The sequence below is a fragment of the Urocampus carinirostris genome, chromosome 8 (assembly GCF_059441175.1).
Source record: "Urocampus carinirostris isolate Australia breed hairy pipefish chromosome 8, RoL_Ucar_1.0, whole genome shotgun sequence".
In the NCBI taxonomy this organism is placed as follows: Eukaryota; Metazoa; Chordata; class Actinopteri; order Syngnathiformes; family Syngnathidae; genus Urocampus; species Urocampus carinirostris.
The window spans coordinates 31,295,953-31,316,633 of NC_142356.1; the positions used below are offsets into that span (position 1 = coordinate 31,295,953).

General features: G+C 38.5%; 1 protein-coding gene across 1 annotated transcript; it reads left to right on the forward strand.

Annotated features, from left to right (window-relative positions):
• The first annotated feature begins 3,265 nt into the window (after positions 1–3,265).
• Positions 3,266–20,332, forward strand: notum2 (notum pectinacetylesterase 2). Its single transcript, XM_088343165.1, has 13 exons — positions 3,266–3,364; positions 6,575–6,748; positions 8,207–8,504; positions 8,574–8,626; positions 10,780–10,875; positions 10,942–11,002; positions 11,066–11,178; positions 11,263–11,368; positions 12,966–13,154; positions 16,498–16,598; positions 18,982–19,129; positions 19,210–19,257; positions 19,863–20,332. Exons 3-13 carry the CDS (start codon positions 8,209–8,211, stop codon positions 20,164–20,166), a joined length of 1,515 nt encoding a protein of 504 aa, XP_088199291.1. The 5' UTR covers positions 3,266–3,364; positions 6,575–6,748; positions 8,207–8,208; the 3' UTR covers positions 20,167–20,332.
• The last annotated feature ends 349 nt before the right edge of the window (positions 20,333–20,681 follow it).

The window sequence follows — 20,681 nt, forward strand, 5'->3', positions numbered from 1 at the left end:
GTCAAGCCATTCAGTACATTTTTTTTCTCATTGCATGGTTTTTTTTTCCACAAAGGTGGTTTACTTATCCACTATTGCTTTTGTTCAAAAGAGCAGTGCATAGAATTCACTTAAGTTTAAGTAAGACACTAAAACGTTTTTTTAAATATGCAACAGTTTATTTTTTGCTTTCTTGCTCTGCCAATAAAATGGTGAATAAGCTATAGGTTCATTTATTTGTAAAATCTGACTGTGCCTCACCGGACATGAATCTTACAACATGTTATTGGGCATTGAAAACGTTTTATGTGCTTGCCTATATGTTGGGGATGCCACAAGGCTCTGGTTCGGGTCCTTTATTTTCAGTGTCAATACACCAGTGATGATTATATGCATCTATGAAATATTTCTTTTTTGCTGGTAATGTGTATCTGACTTGCATTTGTCATGTTTTACCAAATAAAATAAAGAAAATTTGTTGGTTGAGCATGGTATGGCGTCCTGTTGATTTTACATTAACCATATGTGTCAGCAGGTGATCATTTCCCCTGCCTGCAGGCAAAGCCATTGGTGCTTCACATTGTGTACCCAAAACACACTTCAAACTTCACAGGAGCACACTGTGTCCTTATAATTGTTTCGGAGTGCAGGTTGGAGTCGAAGCACGCCAGACACCCTGTGAATTGAGACATTTGTGGAATGACTTGAACAACATTTTCCAGCGATTTGGTGACATAAGACTGGCTCATGCACTGTTATTATTTACAAAACTCCACAAGATGATTTTGTCAGGATTTAGTTTGTATCCATTACCTAATTTCACTTTTAAAGTTCCTTTAAGTCTGTTTCTCAGTAACATGTTCTATTTGCTCCCATTGGTCATTAGTGCAGTATTGTAATTAATATATTAATATTAAATAAATAAATGATTCTGTCCTTTTGGGAGATCCTTTTGCTCATTTTACGTTTTATTTTTCTTATTTAAGTACGTCGTTTTTTAATAGTAAGTATCACTTTTCTTGTTTCCTTTGTAAAAGAGCAGTTATCTGACTTCTGCCATATTATATTGTTTTACTACGTTAATAATGTGTTTCCTTATTTGACTAGATACGGCAAAAATAGAAAAAGGCTCTGAATGAATAGAAAATTTTAGAATTTGCTTCGCCAAGTAGATAAAATCTCACAAATACAATGCAAAACTAGCATTCGGTATTTTTTCTGATTTTAAATGAGCACGGTGTCACTGTGCTGTGTAGTGCAACTGAAAACGAATGCCACAAAGCCCAAAAACGATTACAAACTACGGAGACTCAAAGTGACCAAACCGCAGCATTATTCTCCATGTTTCTTACTCAACTTTACACAGGTGTTTGGTTTTATGGGGTACATTTAACATCCCGATGACAGACAAATATTGTATGCACCCTTAGATGAGCCTCTTGTTAAGTATAATAAATTAAAACTTACCTAGGAGTATATAAAAGTACACGTTTAAATGATTATATTTTTGTTTATCATTTAAATCAATATTGTGTCTTTGAATGAATGATGCCTTCCATCACTAGTAGGCTCTAAATAATACACAATGTCCCCTTATTCATTCAATGCCAGACATTTCTTTTAAATGGTATGTGCCAGTGCCAGACAATTTTTACCATTTTGACTCATTTTTAAGGCCTCTAGAAAGTGTAGTTCTGTCATTATGTAGGATTTACCAATTTTTCAACTTCGCTGTATTTGAAAAATTTCTAAAATTGAAAAATGTAATAGATAAGGAAGAAAATCTTACAGTAACTTCTCCCCTATTATTGCTGACATGGCATTTTGGGGCTTTAGCAATGAAAAATATTCAGATTCTGATATACATAATTGTCCTTCTGGTACAGATGTATACAGAGCAAAATGCCGATTCATTTAGCTACATTATTCATCATTGTGACCAGAACTTTTTATTTGGCAGTGTTTGTGAAACATCATTGAAGCAGAAAAAAACTTTTCCATTTATAGATAATATTTTGAAAGTCGTTAAGGTAGAAAGAAAAAAAAAATCATGTTATAGTATTGAACCTGACCAGCATGTTGATAAATTAAACATTCTTATGCCAAAAATGCTCGCACAATTGCTTTAAAAGGATAACTGTACTATTTATTGCCTCATAGTTGAAAAAAATGGAATTTATTTAATAAACGACATGGATTTCAATTATCAGCAAAAATACATGAACTCAAATAAAACATGCATTTGATTAAATACTCCTAGGTTATGACTTTTGCAAATACTGTAACCTAAGGTTCACCTTGAGGGCGCTAACATAAATGTCTGGTATCTTGCTGCTACAGTAACCCAAAAACCTTGCAAAAGAATGGGCAAACAAGTATAAGAAATGTAAGAAGAATGGTGCAGTTTGATCAGTTTGAGTCTTGGTAGTTTATAGTCTAACTTGTGCATTTTAGAATTGTAGTGGTTCAATTATACACACAGCCCCTTTAAATGTGGAATAGTCTATTCATTGCTATTTGTTAGTAGTAAGTGCAGTTGCCGCAAACTTGGCACTATTCAACTCTGATTGAAAAAAATGCTGCTCAGTCCCATGCAATACGAAAAACTAAAAAGCAGCGACACCATCTCTCAGTTTGTGACACTCCATTGATCTGCTGGTAGATTTTCAGCAACCTTTTTTTCAAGGTATTCCAGATAATCTGTTCAACAGACTTTTGTGCTGATTTATTGGAAGTTTGTCTAGACAACTGAAGGAATGAAGAATTGTTCAGCTTAGGAGATCAAATTCAGTATAGTGATGTCTTTAGGGTGACTTTTTACTGCATTTAGGTGATATGATCTTGCACACTCATTTTAGTAGCTCTATTTTATTTCTGGCATGGCCTTAAGATAGCATGAATGCTTGAACCTAAGTCAAAAATATTTTTTTGCTGGCGAAGCGAATGATCTATTTTGTTTGCATGTATTTCAAAACGGTTTAATCGTAATGATAAAAAATATCTTTAATCACCTAAAAGTATCCTTAATTTGGATTGTGGGAGGATAGGGATGAACGGGAGCTTTTATTATTCCAATCTGTTTATTTTTGGTAGGAGGTAGGCCTCACTCCTTCGGTGTCCTCACATCCCCAGGGCCCGCACTGCCTTTGTGTGCTTGGCCTTTGCAGCATCCATCATTCGCTGTGATTGGCATGTTAGGACAGTTTGAAATTTCAATAATGAGAATTTCAGAACCCCGAGGCCCACGATCGGCGCTATGTCACCACTGAGTCATCCCCCAGGGCACGGACGTGGATCGGTTTCAAACACTCCGTCTGTCTTCATCAAAAGCACTCCCCAAGAGTCTGCGAGCTCCAGACTGACTTGGATCCAAACACAGTCCCAGGTAAAACCCTTATGAGACGGTGCTTATAATGTCTCAATCATAAGCAAGGTAAAAAAAAGGTCAGGCTTTGACTTTATAGTACACAAGTGTCGGATAAAATGTGAGCGTCTTTTTCGAATGAAGGTATCACCGTTAAATGCTGACATATGTGCGATGTATAGTCGACTTGATCTTCAGTTTTTTAAAACATTCTCAATTATCAAATATAAAGTGCTGCATTTTCTGTACTATAAGGGGAACACAAAAGCCCTGAATTTCTCAGAAATGAGAAAGTATGCATTAAAATCAAGTCCCCATTATAGAACCGAAATACTGTACATAAAATCATAAATACATAATTACAACTAAATGTTTCTACATGTGGCAACTGTTTATGAACGAGTCGATGGATTTTAGTCGTGAAACCATTTTCCCCATATATAGGTTCTGGGGAATACATTTTTTTGTTTTCTGATGCTTTGTTTTTCTTATTTTTTCTTATAAGTCAAATCTTGGATTCAGAATGGGCAGTATGGTTTTCGTGCGCGCTGTGGAACAGTGAACCAGCTCAATGCCCTCTGCAGGGAACTGACTCCCATGCTCCCAAACACCCATGCAGGGTGCATGGGATGGGAGTTTGCCCATCCAGTCCACATGTGTTCGTCTTGAAGTCCTGCAATGGGTGCTTCGGGAGCATGGGGTCTTATCAGGACTGTTTGTTCCCTGTATGATCAGTGCCAGAATTTCGTCCACATTGCAGGCAGTAAGTGGGATTTGTTTCCAATGAAAATTGGACTCCACCAAGGCTGCCCCTTTGTCACTGATTCTATAACTTTTATAGACAGAATTTCTAGGCGCAGCCGTGGCATGGAAGGGCTCTGGTTTCAGAGCCTAAGCGTCGCATCTCTGCAGATGATGTGCTCCTGTTGGCTTCCTCAGGCTGTGGTCTTCAGATCTTACTGAAGCAGTTCACAGTGTGAAGCAGCTGGGATTAAGATCTGCACCTCCAAGTCAAGTCAAATTTATTTATATAGCCCTTAATCACAAAAAAATGTTTTAAAGGACTGCACAGGATTACAATGAGACAATTACCAGATCTTAAACCAACATGCGGGCAAGGAACAACTCAAAACCTCAGCGTGAGGGAAAAAGAGAAACCTTGAGAAGGCACCTCACAAGAGGTACCCCCCTTTCAGGATGACCAGGGTGAATTACATTTTGCATTACAGTACACAAACATAGTAAACACTAGGTAACATGTTGAAAATTTTTACCGAAAGTGCATGACAGCACCAATGCCCCCAGCCTGTAAACTAGTCCAGAAAGTCTATGACGGCCACGAGGCAGCTTCCCATCTCTGCCAGCTGGTCCATGCAGGCGTTCACGTGCTTCAGGTCAAACGCTGGTCCGCTGACTCATCTCAAATCGTCCTTCTCCTTCGTATCACAACCAGGAAGGCAGTCGGTAAAAGACAGGACAATACAGAATATGCGGTGGGCATCAATCATAAGCTTTGGAATAGAATTGTGTCTTAAGCCTTGATTTAAAAACTTCTATTGAGGTTGCAGGTCTTATCCCCTGAGGCAGGGCATTCCATAGCACCGGTGCCCGGATGGAGAACGCTCTCAAGCCTGCAGATTTCTTGGCTCTCTGAGTCACAAGTAGACCGGCATTTTCCGAGCGCAGACTCTGTGCAGGAACATAGGGGGAAATCAAATCAGAGAGATAAGAGGGTGCAAGTCCATGCAAACCTTTATATGTTAATAAGAGAACCTTAAAGTCACATCTTAAGTAGACTGGGAGCCAGTGCAAGTTGGCCAATACAGGAGTATTATGCTCAGGCTTTGTGGTCTTAGTCAAAAGTCTAGCTGCTGCATTCTGAACCAGCTGCAAACTTTTGATGCTAGACATCGGGGGAGACCAGAAAGCAATACATTACAGTAATCAAGCCGAGAAGCAATAAACGCATTGATTAAAACCTCTGCATCTGATTGGGACAGCATCGAAAGAATCTTCGCAATATTACGGAGGTGGTAGAAAGCTATTCTAGTAATATTTTTTACGTGTGACTGAAACAACAGATTGGGATCAAATATAACACCTAGATTTTTGACCGAGTCACTATGGGTGATATTACATTTGTCTAGGTTCAGGGTAATGTTTGAAAACAACTGACGACAGTGAGCTGGACCAATAATCAACATTTCATTTTTTTCTGGGTTAAGGCGCAAAAAATAAGTGACATCCATCTTTGAATCTCAGTAAGGCAAGCCTGCAGATTTCTACAACTTAACTGTCCAGTTGTCTCTAGTGGCACATACAGCTGAGTGTCATCTGCATAGCAATGGAAACTAATGGTTTCATGGTTCTAAGATGAGAATAGTGGCATGCCCTTTCTGGGGCAGGGATGAAATCCTACCCCAAGTGAAGAAATTCAAGTATTTCAGGGTCTTGTTCATGAGCGAGGGTAGAATGGAACGGGCGATTGACAGACGGATCGGTGGAGCATCTGGTGTCATGCAGACCCTGAACTGGTAACTCACGGTGAATAAGGAGCTAAGCCGAAAGACAAAGCTCTTGATCTACAAGGTAATCTACGTTCCTACCCTCACTTATAGTCACCAACTGTGGGTCACTAGGAAAAGAACCAGATACCGGATACAAGATAAGATAAGATAATCCTTTATTCCCACAATGGGGACATTTCTTTTGTTAGAGCTGCAAGACAGCGAATAATGACTAACAGCTAGAATATGAAGAGTAAACGACTGAATTGAGTTTTCCCTGCAGGGTGGCTGGGCTCGGTCATCCGAGAGTAACTCAGTGTAGAGCTGCTGCCCCTCCGCATTGAAAGGATCCAGCTGAGGTGGCATGGGCATCTAATAAGGATATCTCCTGGACGCCTCCCTTGGAGGTGTTCCGGGAAATTCTCACTGGCAGAAGGCTTATCAGTCCGTGCACGTTGTGTGTGGTAAAATCGTATAAATGTATCAAAGAAATTAGTGCGCTTTATAATCAGGTGCTTTTTGAAAGGATACATGATTTTGCAATCAGTTGGATTATGAGGGTGGGGGTGCTAAAGAAAAGAATGTGGGGGGGAAGAATGTTCCTGAGCGCCATCAGATGGCAAAGTGATTTGCGGCTGAACTGTGCTAAAAAAAAAAAAGGTTAAGGGGAGCTTTTATCCTCACCAGTGGTCATCCAGTACCTCCCCTTGATGTGTGTCATCAGTTGGAGCTCCTGGAGAAAATGGGAGGAACTCTGAACCATATGGTGGCGCTATAAAGCTCGGCGATAACTTGCAAGCTTCTTCAAAACATCAAGACTGACATATTTTTTTTATACTTGCTCCCATCATCAAGTCGACTTCAACTTCAGCAACTGCCTTGCTTAATTTTTAAATAGGTATGTCCACTTTTGATATTAAAATCAAGCTTGTGTATTGTCTGTGATATTGCGAAATATAGATTATTGTTGAGTTATTTAATCATTTTGCCTAATTTATGTATTACTTTGTACACTTTATTTTTATCTTTTTTTGAAGTAGTTTTCCCACTCTTTTCTCTGGACAGATAGTTTTGCCCACTCTTGGTCCATTTTTTCTGGCTATTTTAAGAATATATTTTCTTTTTTATTAATTGATTATTTCCTGTGCATTATATAAGAAAAAACATTATTTACATAAACATGATTATATTATCCTCATGTTGCTAAAACTAAATACGCAAAAAGGAAGAATAGTAGGGCACATGCTTTTGATTGTTTTTCTTTTTTTACTCTTTTTTCTGAAATCATTAAAAAACGTTATTTCAAACAAATTATTTCCTAATATAGATCTTAACACAAGACAAAATAATATGGCACTATATTTGTCTAATTTCAAGTATTTTTGTTTTGTTTTAAATAATTCTTAAAAATCATTAAATAAAGGAATATAAAGAAGGGACATGATACCTCGTTTTAAATGAACAGTGTGTATTATTTGACCACTAGATGTCATAGTATGGTGTAGTGCAACAGAAAACGAGTACTAACAAGCAGAAGGAAGAATATGAACTACGGAGACTCAAATTGATCAGACCACATAATTTTACTTCTCTCTTTTTTGCGGATCCTTTTTGAGCATTTTCGGTACCTGTAGCAGCAAAATGGCGGAGAATCATGTCAGTTCCCTTTAGGTGATATCAATTATAACATGGGAAAAATAGTTTTTAAGATATATCAACCGAAATGATCTGCCAGTTGGGCAGCACGATGGATGAGTGGTTAGCGCGTCTGCGTCACAGTTCTGAGGTCATGGGATCAAATCTAGCTTCCAGCCTTCCTGTGCGGAGTTTGCATGTTCTCCCTCGTGATTGCGTTTTCAGTCTGGTTTTCTACCACATTCCAAAAACATGTCAGGTTAATTGGCCGGTCCAAATTGTCCCTAGGTGTGAAAGAGCAGGTGAGTTGTCTTTCTCTGTGTGCCTTGCGACTGGTGGTACAAATGTTTTTGTTGACTTCCTAGAATCACAATGATTCTGCGTGAGATATTTGTAAATAAGCCTGGCCCACAGGTGTAGAACTTTCACAATCTGAAACAACACTTTCGGAATTATTGTATCTGTTTTTTACTGTATCAGTCAATCAATCATGACACTACCCCACTGACCCAGCGTTGGAATATTATAACGTTCACATAAAACTTTACAAAAACATTTAATTCCCATTTCCTCCCATATCGCCATCTAAGTGGTTAAAGAATGTATTTCATGTTTTTATACACCTGGGTCTTAGAAGGTGATTGTACTTCATTTTTAATCTTTTGGTGTTTTCAAACTGTTTTCCTTACAGTGCATTAATAGTGAACTGTTTTTTCCGCAGACATGAGATTGCTCAGCCAGATTGCTTTCATGCTTTTGCTCGGGGCGAGTTGGAGTAAGAATCCAAAATTTCAGTCCACCAAAAAATCTCTGACTAGGACCCAAGCAAGTGTTGGCATCAGGGCTCCACCTGAGGCTGATTTCGCCACCGGGAGCAGTTCGAGCTCCAGAGCTAGTGGAGGCGACTCTGCAAGGGGTGATGCTGCAAAAGCTCAAGCGGCTAAACAGCAGACGGATGAGATGAAGTTGCATTTTCTCAAGAACCCAACAGTGACATGCAATGATGGGACACCGGCAGGGTGAGATGGGATTTCTGCCTTCTTCCAAGATTTGGAGATCAACCAAAGCATGTGATTTTTTTTTTTTAGGTTTTACCTAAAGGAGATCAGAGGAAGTCGCAGATGGTTGTTATTTCTAGAGGGTGAGTATTTTAAAGCCCCTCTCATCCAGGGGTGTCAAACTCAATCGCACAGAGGGCCAAAACTCAAATAACACCTTCGGGCGCGGGCCGAACAGGATAAATATGTTTTGAATACACTAAAACTTGACTTTTTTTTTTAAACATAAATTTTAATTTACAACAGTCAGGGATATTATTGCAGAACAAACTTACACATTGAATAAATTAAAAAATGTTGGTCTCCATAGAAATATCTCCGGTCTAAACTAAACAAATTCAAAATATGAAAAAAAAAACAGAAATATAAATACAATTTGTGCTTTTCACTTTGGTATTTTGCTTTGGTGAAAAATATATGCTGGGTCCACGTATTCTTCTTTAACTCTTCAACTCTCTGGATCTTCTGCTCTGGATTCAGGTTTTTTCAGCTGACTGTTTGTTACATGAAAACCTTAATTTAGGCCACATTAGCTCCACAAAGAAAACACACAGGTTTACAGGCAATGTGAGTTAACATATATTCAGCCTCTTCTCAGTTTTGAAAGGCTTTCTTTTCCAAACCGACTTTTTCTCTAGGCCATTGTGAGGGTTTAGCATTCGCGTAATGCACAGCAACAGAAACATCACCCTGCTTTTTTCCATTTGGCCTTCCGTTACATCATGATAGATAAAAGCAGACATGGGGACTTGAGACTTAGTGACTTGGACTCGAGTCGACTCGAGTCGCTGTTTTTATGACTTGTGACTTGACTTGGACTTGGCAATCTAAGACTCGGGACTTGACTTGTGACTTGACTTGCCCAAGAAAAAAATACTTGGGACTTACTTGGGACTTGAAGGTGAAGACTTGAGACTTACTTGAGACTTGCACATGTGTGACTTGGTCCCATGTCTGGATAAAAGCTTGTCCCCGCTTCCTCACACTAAAGCCTCACTGTTAATGTACCTTCCGGTTGTGTTTTTCCTACTGTCTGACGTGTTGTTTGACAGTAGATAGTTTTAAAAGTGGCAACAGGTATCTCAATTGATGCAGGAACATTTTCGGGAAATCTATGCTCTATTCACTTTGGCCACAGGACGTCAACTTGTTTGGCGTTGATGCCCCCTTTAGAATTTAGACGGGGATGTCATCTTCCGCTCTCCCTTTTTTAGTCATTGTCAGTCTTCTTTGCATTCTGGAATGGAAATATGTATTTTTGATGCTTTAACAAGATCCCTCTTGCTATTGGAATCACTTAAAATGGCTTATGCATCATATTTGTTATGATGATTTGAAAAAATATATAAGATTTATTGTCGGGTTCTGGTGTGAATCAAAAGCAACCATGCCACTAATTTACCACTGTCTGTGCATTCAGAATGTGACCATTGCTTGGATTCATATTGAGCACCACCAGTCTCAAGTGTAACAACCGAATAATTTTCACAGATGCTCATAACATAAAAACAAATTTACATTATGCTAATTTTCCAGCTACACAAAATTATTTTCTCAAATATTTGTGAATTTTAAAGTGTACTATACACGGAAATTTCAGTTGTTGACATAGTACCTCTGGGTTTTAAAAATTGGTCTTTTATATTACTCAAATTTCATATTTTGTTTAGTTGGTCGCACAGTACAGTACTTGGTTGTACTTTTTGGGGGGGGACAGTACAGCATGGCCATATTATCCAATATTAGGTTTTTCCTTGCCAAAAAAGGGATTGGTTAATTCATCAAATGTGCATGTAGAACAATATCTCATCTAACAAACAATAACCAATTGTGTTAATTACATTTGATAGTCATTATCTCCTTGAAAAAAAGCTTAATTCAAATCAAAATGGTTACCACCTGCAAGCTAAGATAATTTACTATGTTATGGTGGGGAATAATTCTTCAAAAGAGAAAAAATATGTACAATCTGCTATTTCAAATGGTTTTATTAGTGTCCGTGTACTTGAGAACAGTTTTAAACAGTTCAAAATTTAAAAAATATATTGTATTATATATGTGCCAAATTTTCTGCCAGTGGTTTGATATTTCCTCAGTGTACAAAACCTGTAACAGTTAAAGCATCAAATTAGAATATAGAAGCTTGTGTCAAGGTTATAAGTGCATCACCCTCCGACTACAATTCTGCTTCTTATCCAGTGGTCAAATATTTAATGTGGGTTTTCCCTAATCATAGGTGGCTGGTGTTGTTATAGCAAAGAGACCTGTGATTCCAGGTACCAAAACATCCCTCGATTAATGGGCTCAGCAAGTTGGCCCATGACAAAAACTGGTAATTTGACTTATGGTACAGTACAGACAAGAAGCACTGTTTAATTTTCGATACCTTGATTTACAGGACACGGCATCTTGTCAACACAAGTTACAGAGAATCCTTATTGGCACAACACAAATTTTGTGTAAGAACCTCTATCATTTGGTTTACTTGTGAGAAGTTAATAGCTATTGTGTTGATGCTGCAGAGTCATCCCTTACTGCTCCAGTGACGTTTGGAGTGGAACCGGTCCTGCCCTGACTCCTCCTCACAACCAAAGACAAAGTAGAGAGAAAGAACGAAACAGAAATGCAAGTTCATGTGCGTCTCGACAAAACTGAATTGCCCCTGTCACGAATAATTTAATGTATACATCTCCTGCATTCATCGTTTACAATTTTTTAGCATCTGAATATGCTTTTATGGGATCGCTCATCATCCGAGAGGTCATCAAGGACCTTATTACCAAAGGAATCAAGCAGGCCAAGGTTGTTTTGTTGTCTGGCACAAGGTGAGGGAGAGGGACCAACCAGCAACTACTGTTTGACATTTGTTGCTAGGGAAGGGAGTTCTCACTTTGATTCTAATTTATTGACAGGCTGTTTGATTTTTGGCGAAAAACTTAAAACTCACAATGGACGGACGGTTGTAGTTAAATAGTTTACATCAGTGAGTGCGTGCACTTGTCGATTCACATTCTTGCCCAGTTTGCGACTGTTCTATGACCAATACTTGATAAGTCCATGGCCAGCCACTAATATTGATTTTTTTTTTATTCTATTTGATTTAGATTTATAAATGATCAGTTCAGTTAGATTCAAATATGAGAATTTGAATCCACCCTTGTTCGATCCAAGATCAATTAATATGCAAGTATTAATGAAAAATCTTTGTCTTTAAAACTCAAAGACAAAAAAAAAATTCAAGTCAAAATAAATTACGTTTAGGCAGTAATCATCCAAATTCTTTTTAATGGGGTAACATGTCATAAATCAATCGATTAAGTGTGACACAAAGATGGTTTTATTTTGGTACTTTGATTGAGAAAGATATAAGAAAACAATTCTGACCTTTGTAAATATGAGATAGAAAACCCTTTCAAATGACTCTGAATGGTAAATTAAAAAAAGAAACCCTGCAAGATCCCAAAAAAGGGGCAAAAAAGTGCATTTCCTCAAAGTTTCGGGGAAAACAAATAATAAGATAATTTAAAAAAAATTAAAAGAAAAATTGATTTGAACGATTGTTTTAGGGATTTTCAAAAATCGAATCCTAATACAAAAGCGAACGTAGACGTCAACCAAAATAAAACACAAAATCTTTACAATATTTTAGCTTGTCAATAGTTAACTTTGCAGTCTGGTTATACAGGTATTGTGTTTGTGGAATATATTTATAAAATATTGACAGATTTTATTCATTTTGACACTAGCTTTCCATTGAAAATGACATTGGACACCCAACGTCTGAAAAATATCGTCTTTTTTAAAAATGTAGTATTTTTGCTTGGAGAAATTGATGACTAAAAAACTAATTAATTTACTCTTGGTTAAAAAAAAAGAAAGAACGAAAAGATTCTTGCTTTAAAAGTAAACAATAATACTACACAAAACAACCAGTTCAGGGTGTCCCCTGCCCACTGCCCGAAGACAGCTGAGATGGGCTCCAGCCCCCCCGCGACCCTACTGAGGATAAGCGGTGCAGATAATGGATAATCACTTGAGTTTTTGATGTAACCATTAATTCAGCTACAGAGTTTTAAGTGGGTTTTTTTTAAGCTTGCAGTTTTGAGAAGGCCTTAGATTTGATCAGTACTTGCCAGACAAAGGAAGGTTAAGTAGGCAGTTTTCCACTACCCTTAGAGTTTATTCTTGGTCGTTCGCCCCGCTAGCATAATGTGATTGCCCGCTATTTTGACTACATGTTTGTGAACCCACTGGCCTGGTTCTGTACCTCACACTGCCTGGAATATTCTGTTACCGTTTGATAAAAATCTTCAAGAAACTGCTCAACTCCAGGTCACGTTTTAACCTGTCTCACACCGCGCATGTTTAACACATAAAGGTATTCCATTTCATCGCCTTTTGAAAATTTGAATTTTGCTGCAGCGCTGGAGGCACCGGAGTTTTGCTGAATATTGAGAGAGTGGCCAATTATCTGGGGCAGTTAGGTGCCGAAGCACAGGTCCGAGGTTTGGTGGACTCGGGTTGGTTTCTGGAAAGTAAACACCAGAGATCACCCAACTGCCCCGAAACGGTTACATGTTCCCCTGAAGATGCCATCAAAGCCGGCCTTAGGTGAATATAATCACCATTCTTAAACTATCTGTATGTTTTTCTGTAGAATGATAAAGCATGTTACTAAAACCTTCCAGATCTGTTGACATTTATCTATCTATCTATCTATCTATCTATCTATCTATCTATCTATCTATCTATCTATCTATCTATCTATCTATCTATCTATCTATCCATCTATCTATCTATCTATCTATCTATCTATCTATCTATCTATCTATCTATCTATCTATCTATCTATCTATCTATCTAGCTATCTAGCTATCTAGCTATCTAGCTATCTAGCTATCTCACTATCTATCTAGCTATCTATCCAGCTATCTATCTAGCTATCTATCTAGCTATCTATCTACCTTGGTCATATCCCTCAAGATGGGTGACCGACAGCAAGACATACACATACAATGACAAAGAAATTAAAAAGGGAAAAAAGAGTTAATTACACACACAAACATTTTTGGACCTTGGCCAACCCAAATGCCCGAACACCCAAACAAGTTTGGCACCTAAGTTGGTCATGCTTTCGTCCCTCCAGATGAAACAGGACACAAGAAAGTGGCCATGTCAATCAGATCAGGGTGACACAACGCACTCTTTTGTTTAACAGCCTTCACTGGTTTACCCCTGCCGCATAATACAGGTGCCCTGCCCGTCCCTTAGAACGCGCCCAAACATCCCAATGTCCTTTTACAACACCTCTCCACCCATTCCTATTACCAACAAGAGCTCTAGCTTTCACTAGATTTAGACCTCTTTCCTGCAGTGCACTCATAACACGATCCATCCACGTCAATCGCGGGCTTCCTCTTGGTCTCCTTCCATTGACTTCTGCTTTGTAGATCCTCTTCAACATTCGCTCATTATCCATCCTCTTCATGTGTCCAAACCAACTGAGTACTCTCTTATCCACACGCTTGCTCAGTTCCACGACTACTCCCGTTCTGTCTCTCGCGATTTCATTTCTTAATCTATCAAATCTTCTCACTCCTAACATACTCCTCAAACTCTTCATCTCAAAAACATTCAATTTCCTTCTTAAATCTGCGTTCAGGCTCCAAGTCTCTGCACCATACAACACATTTGGCACAATCACACTCTCATACAGTCCGCTCTTAACATTCATACTCATACTCTTGTTGCTCATCACTCTCCTCAGGGCACCCAAAACCTTGCTTCCTTGATTCACTATGTGCAATACCTCACACTCCATTCCACCAACTACAGCCACATCAAAACCCAAGTATCTCAACCTTTCAACTTCTTCCAGCACCTGTCCATGCAACCTTTTTTCTTATGCCACGCCCACTTTATCACGTGAACACTTCATTACCTTACTCTTCCTAACATTCACACATAACTTACGCCTATCACTTACTCTTCCAAACTCCGTACCAACCTTCTCAGTGTTTCCTCAAAAACAGCCACAAGCGCTGTGTCATCTGCAAACAACAACTGACCTACCTGCCACACCGTTCCACAGTTATCGAACATCCCTACACCTCTGCCAAATACTCTTGCATTCACCTCTCTCACCACGCCATCCATGTATACATTAAACAGCCATGGTGACATCACACACCCCTGTCTCACACCAGTCAACACAGGGAACCACTCACTTGTCTCATACCCTACTCTTACACATGCTCGGCTGTTCACATAAAAACTCTTCAATGCTTCCAACAACCTTCCACCCACTCCATACATTACCATCACTTTCCTCTCTATCAACTCTGTCATACGGCTTTTCCAAGTCCATGAAAGCCACCTTTTTTTCAGACATTCAGCAGTACAACCATCCAACCCAGGTGCCTTCCCCCTTTTATTTCTTTCACCGCCTCTTGCACCTCCCATGTTTCTACAGGTTTCACATTTAAATCACCCAACACAGGCATTCTCTCCATACCATCGATCGCCTCGACTCTCACTTCTCTCCCATCCTTCACATTTAGCAACTCCTCAAAATACTCTGCCCATCTCATCCTGACTGGACTACCGCTAACCAGCAATCTACCATCCTTATCTTTCACGTTCTCTTCCTTTCCAGACTCAATCTTTCTTACTCTTTTCACTTCTTTCCAGAACCCTTTTCTCCTTTCCTCAAAGTTCACTCCTCTCTTTCAACACTATTCATCATTTGTTTTCCTTTTCGCTGCTTCTACTGCCACTTTTACAAACCTTTTCTCCACTTTATCCCTTTTATACGCATCGCCACTCTTATCTTGCAGCCACTACTCAAAAGCACAGCCTCTGACACTTTATCATTCCACCATTCACTTCCTTACCTAATACCTCGACCAACTTTTCTCATTTCACACACTTCTTTTGCACTCGTCAACGCTGCCTCTTTAAACCACTTTCATTCCATTTACACACTCTCCATTTCTCTTCTACTAATCCGTTCATACTCTTCCCCTATGCTCTCTTTAATCCCTCATTCCTTTTCTACCTTATTCAACTCTGGCATTTTCACCTCTTCCCTCACACTCTTATAACTAGCCCTCCACCATCATCTATTCTCAATTTTCCTTCCACATTAAAATGATCATACATACCACTCATTTCACCTCTGTAAACATGCACATCCAGCAATCTACTTAACATCCCTTTCCTAACCACCACATAATCCATAAGTGCTCTGTCCACCATCTCACCACCATCCACTCTGACAAAAGTATACTTATTCACGTCCCTCTTTTTAAACAATGTATTTCCAATCACTAACTCATTTTCCACACAATCAATTTCTTCCCACTCTCATTTCTTCCTGGTACTCCATATCTACCAATCACATTTTCAACCATTCCATCACCCACTCTAGCATTCAGGTCACCTAGTATTACCACTTTCCACCCTTCTTTCGCACTTTCCACACATTCGGACAAGTCCTTCTAGAACTCCTCTCTTTCCTCAGTGCTTCTTTCTGAACCAGATCCATATGCACTTATAAACATCCATACTTCTACACCCCATTTCAACCTCTCCCACATCAATCTGGAAGATATCTCTTTCCACTCCACCCTTTTTTCCTTTGCTTTCTCACTCACAAGCACAGCCACTCCTTCTCTAGCATGTCCACCCGTAACTCCAGACCTTCTAACCATACAAACATCCAAGCTGTAATTCACCCTTTCCTTTCATCTTTGTTTCACTCATGGCTAACACATCCTTCCTTTTAGTCATCATCCTTCCGATATCCTCTTTCTTCCACTCAGTTGCTTTACTTCCACATCCTCTCACATTTAGTGACCCTATAACTAGGGTTTGCGAGACCTTTCGGTCTGCCGTCCCCCTTTCTTTGCCTTGACATGTATAACATTAGTAATAAAGTTGTGTGTTTTCTCAGGTTGTGGAATGGTGCCGTGCCTGATCGGTGTCGTCGACTATATAAGAAAGGGGAGGAGTGGCAATGCTTCTTTGGATACAAGCTCTATTCAACCTTGACCAGTAAGGCCGATTAATTGTCCATTGCAGGGGTTCGTAAATGGGGTATGGGCACCACTGAGGGTACAATCTGAAGCTGTTGATTGAACAATGGGCCAAACCAATGTAGAGAAAATTGCTTCAAATTGTATTTGTTTTATTCAGTATTGGGTGGCACGGCGGATGAGTGGTAAGTGCGTCCGTGGCACATTTCTGAGGTCATGGGATCAAATCCAGCTACCAGCCTTCCAGTGCTAAGTTTGCATGTTCTCCCCGTGCATGCGTGGGTTTCCTCCGGGCTCTCCGGTTCCCTACTACGTTCCAAAAACATGCATGTTAGGTTAATTGGCCGGTCCAAATTGTCCTTAGGTGTGAATGAGCGAGTGATTCATCTGTCCCTGTGTGCCCTGCGAATGGCTGGAAACCAGTTCAGGGTTTCCCCTGCTCACTGCCCGAAGACGACTAGGATAGGCTTCAGCAGCCCTGGGACCCTGCTGAAGATAAGCGGTGCAGATGAAGGATGGATGATTCAGTGGTTACTAATTCGGTCAGCAGATGGTGCTCATGATTTCCCACTAGATCATGATAAATACTACATATTTATAATGAAGGAAGCGATACTCTAAACACATTGTATTTTTAGCTCTGAATTGTCGATTTTGCAGTTCATTGACATGGATACTGATTGAAAGTGAAATAATATAAACACACAAATAAATAATGCAAAATTGTTTTGATTCAAACAAACTATGATTTATTTACATGGCAAGGGAAATTGAATCAAAAGAAAGAGTAAAGACATTGTTGACACAATAACTTGCTGTGTTAGAGGGGGAGAATAAATTATGTTACAGGATAGAAAGGACTGATCATTAAACCTGGTTTTAAAATAATCAACTCACATAAATGATCCAGAATTATTTCCTAGCGTGTCAGAGTGATATTTTTACCCAGCACCGAAAACATTTTGTTGCGTTAGCTTTTCTTACGTACCTAAGTCAAATGGAGCATCACATGGAGGGAAAAAAGGTGGGGCGGTGGCTACTGGGAATTAATGCCATGTCTGTCCGTGGACCCTGTTGTGTGTGCTCTTGAAAACAAAAAGGGTTTTGTGAACGAATTGTTGGTCTTTCGAGGTGTTGCCAGAGTCCGTGGTTGGAAAAGGTTCAGTCCCCAACACCAATATTTAGGTTTATGTGACACAAAAGACCATGTTATTTGCATAAATTGCCAAAAACATTGTGTAACGTTTTTGTTTATTGTACAAGAGAATTCTGCAAAAGTATTTTTGTTTAAGTTAATAGTCTGCAAAATTGGTTCATTTTTCTATACTAAAACTACTGGTTACATTTGTTTAGATCAACCCAAACAAATGGATCGTTTTGTGTGAAACAAACCAGAAGATTCGGTCGAACTGATACAACTTTTGGGTTGGTACCCTTTTTGAGGTTTATTAAAGTGTATGTTTGGGTACTCCAGAAGGATAGGTAAGATATTTAATAAAACATTCTTAATTTGATCATTTACATAAGGATCATTGTTTGAAGAAAATACAAGTAATTTTTAATTAAAAATGTTATGTTCAGAAAGCTACTTATTTTTACATTTCATTTAATGATTTATAGTATGAACATACTGTATATTCAAAGTGTTTTAATAAATGAAATACATTGCAAATATAAATGTCAATTATTACAACGGGGAAACTTTTGCTGATTTTAAATATTACTTTTACTATTTTATTATGTTTTACAGAGACAATTTTTTTTAAAATGAGCTTTATTATGATATAGTCAATAATTTCAATAACCTATTAAGTATTATTTGAAAAAAAAATCGGGAAATAATACATTTTACACTTTATATTTTGTTGTTATTATTATCATAAAGAAATGTGCGAAGTTATTTGCCATATTTCACATTTTTGCTCATTTTCAGTATCAATTATTTAACTAAATACACACTAGTTAAAATTGTGTTGGAAAAAAATTACTTAAAATGAGCAACGGGGCAAGACTTTTTTTAAATCTCACACTTGTCAATTGTGTACACTTTTTTTTTTTATGTAACTTGATGAATTTCTTTATTACTTTTTAAAACATCTATAAACCCTAAATACTTTGCACTGGTTAGGGTTGCTTGGTTAAAACATATTCACGATAAAAGTTAAGAACCACTGGTTGTTTGAATGTCTCAGAATTTAGTAGCATAAATGTCAGTTTCATACTTCACACCATTAGACACGTGAAAGACCTTACCTAGAATTTAAGGAGACTTTTTTATTACTATCCCTCCTAGTTGTAAAAAAAAAATAAAAATTCATTAAAACAATATTGTTTTGAATAATAAGCAAAAATACTTGAACTATTATTAAAACTCCTATACTATTTTCTTATTTTGTGTCCAGGCCCATTATTTGTTGTGCAGTGGCTATATGATGAGGAACAGTTGAGGGTGGAGAACATCTACATCGGAGGACAGCACATGAGCAATGAACAGTGGCAATACATTAAGAACCTTGGCAGAGAGTTAAAGAACTCATTGAGAGATGTCACGTAGGTTCCTGCCGGAGAATCTCTTTATTTAGTAACAAGCCAGAAAATCACTTTTTTGTTTTCTTTGTGTAACTCTTTAGAGCAGTATTTGCGCCTTCCTGCCTCTCCCATACAGCAATCACCAAAAGGTAAGATTGAATATAGTTATCCTTATAAAGCCTTTTTGTGTTTGTAAACAAGAATGCAATGCCTAGCTGTGTGCACATTGTTGAGGCAGAGGGGCGGAATTCATGTTAGTTTATACCAGCCGATTGACAGAAAAAGATTGGAATTTGTAGATATTAACAAACCAGTTACAGAACTAGTTACACTTATTAGGGCACTCGGCATTGAAGTAAATCCAAACCAGATCGCCACCTTTACTTACCAGATATGAAATGGACAAGGCAAATTGGGATATTTCTATTGATGTCCTTGGTCAAGTCAGTTATTTTAATGGCTTGCAGCCACATATGGCTTGTACAGTTCTTTTGAAAAGGCCTGTATCCTGTTGGGATTGCAAAAATCATGTGATCCTAAAATTGCGATTTGTGCACGCGTACATACAACAGCCGGCATATTGTTTTTGTAAATTGTGATTCTAAAAAACGCAACTCCACGTAAAAACTTTTACTGCTACTCCTTCTGTTTTAGGTAAACAATGCCCAGACATCCTTAGGTGGTCCCGTGATGATAGAGGCTGGGAAGAGGTTTATTTGCATCTCTGTAATTACTTTTCTGTGTGTTCCTTCAGCAACTGGATGACTTTCCATGTCCGAGGAACTTCTTTGCCACGGGCTCTGCACTGCTGGGACAGAAGCTTGGAAGCGGCACATAACAACCGAACCCCGGCCAAAGGATGTCCATTCCACCTGGTGGATGGTTGCCATTGGCCACAGTGTAACCCGAGCTGCCCAACTCTGATGGACCAGGCAACCCAACAAGAGCTTACTTTGCTCCAGACGCTGCTAGCTATGGGTTTTGACCTTCGGAAGATGGGCTTGCATCCTAAAAGAAACACAGATTTTCTTATGAGCATGGGCAGCAATGGTGGCTAACTTTATAAGTTAGGAGGCAAGGTCAGGTGTCCCTTTTTTAAGTAACCATCAAAAAAGTGAAGAAACAACAGTCAGGCATTTTGCTGTCAGGTTTTTTTCCTTTAATTTTGAACAGGGTAAGTGTTTCAAGTACAGTACTTGGGATGGGGTAAGAAAATTACTTAAATCTTGAACTGAGCATGGTGAAAATGTGTGTGACTTCTGTTTGTTTGTTTTTAAATAAACTTTTTTTTATTTACTAACTTGGCACATATGTTTATTTATATATGTTGTACCTAAGGTCTAGACATTTTTCAACTCATTTATGACTTTTTTACCAATGCAGTTTGTATTTTGTTGTAAAGGGACATTAGAGCCTCCCAGTGGTAAAAAAACAACAACAAAAAAACGAAAAAAACCAACTTCATTTATTAAAAAGACGATCTCAATTTGAATAATGGACAAAATTACACAAAATATTATATAAACATGCATTGTTTTTAAATACTCTTAGGTTGAGCAATTTGTATTTATTT

Bases quoted from the DNA above. Each gene is read 5' to 3' on its own strand.
- notum2 (XM_088343165.1), top strand. From the start codon at position 8,209: ATGAGATTGCTCAGCCAGATTGCTTTCATGCTTTTGCTCGGGGCGAGT. The intron at 8,627-10,779 runs GTGAGTATTTTA...CCCTAATCATAG, and splicing joins ATGGTTGTTATTTCTAGAGG to GTGGCTGGTGTTGTTATAGC. The intron at 13,155-16,497 runs GTGAATATAATC...GTGTTTTCTCAG, and splicing joins GCCATCAAAGCCGGCCTTAG to GTTGTGGAATGGTGCCGTGC.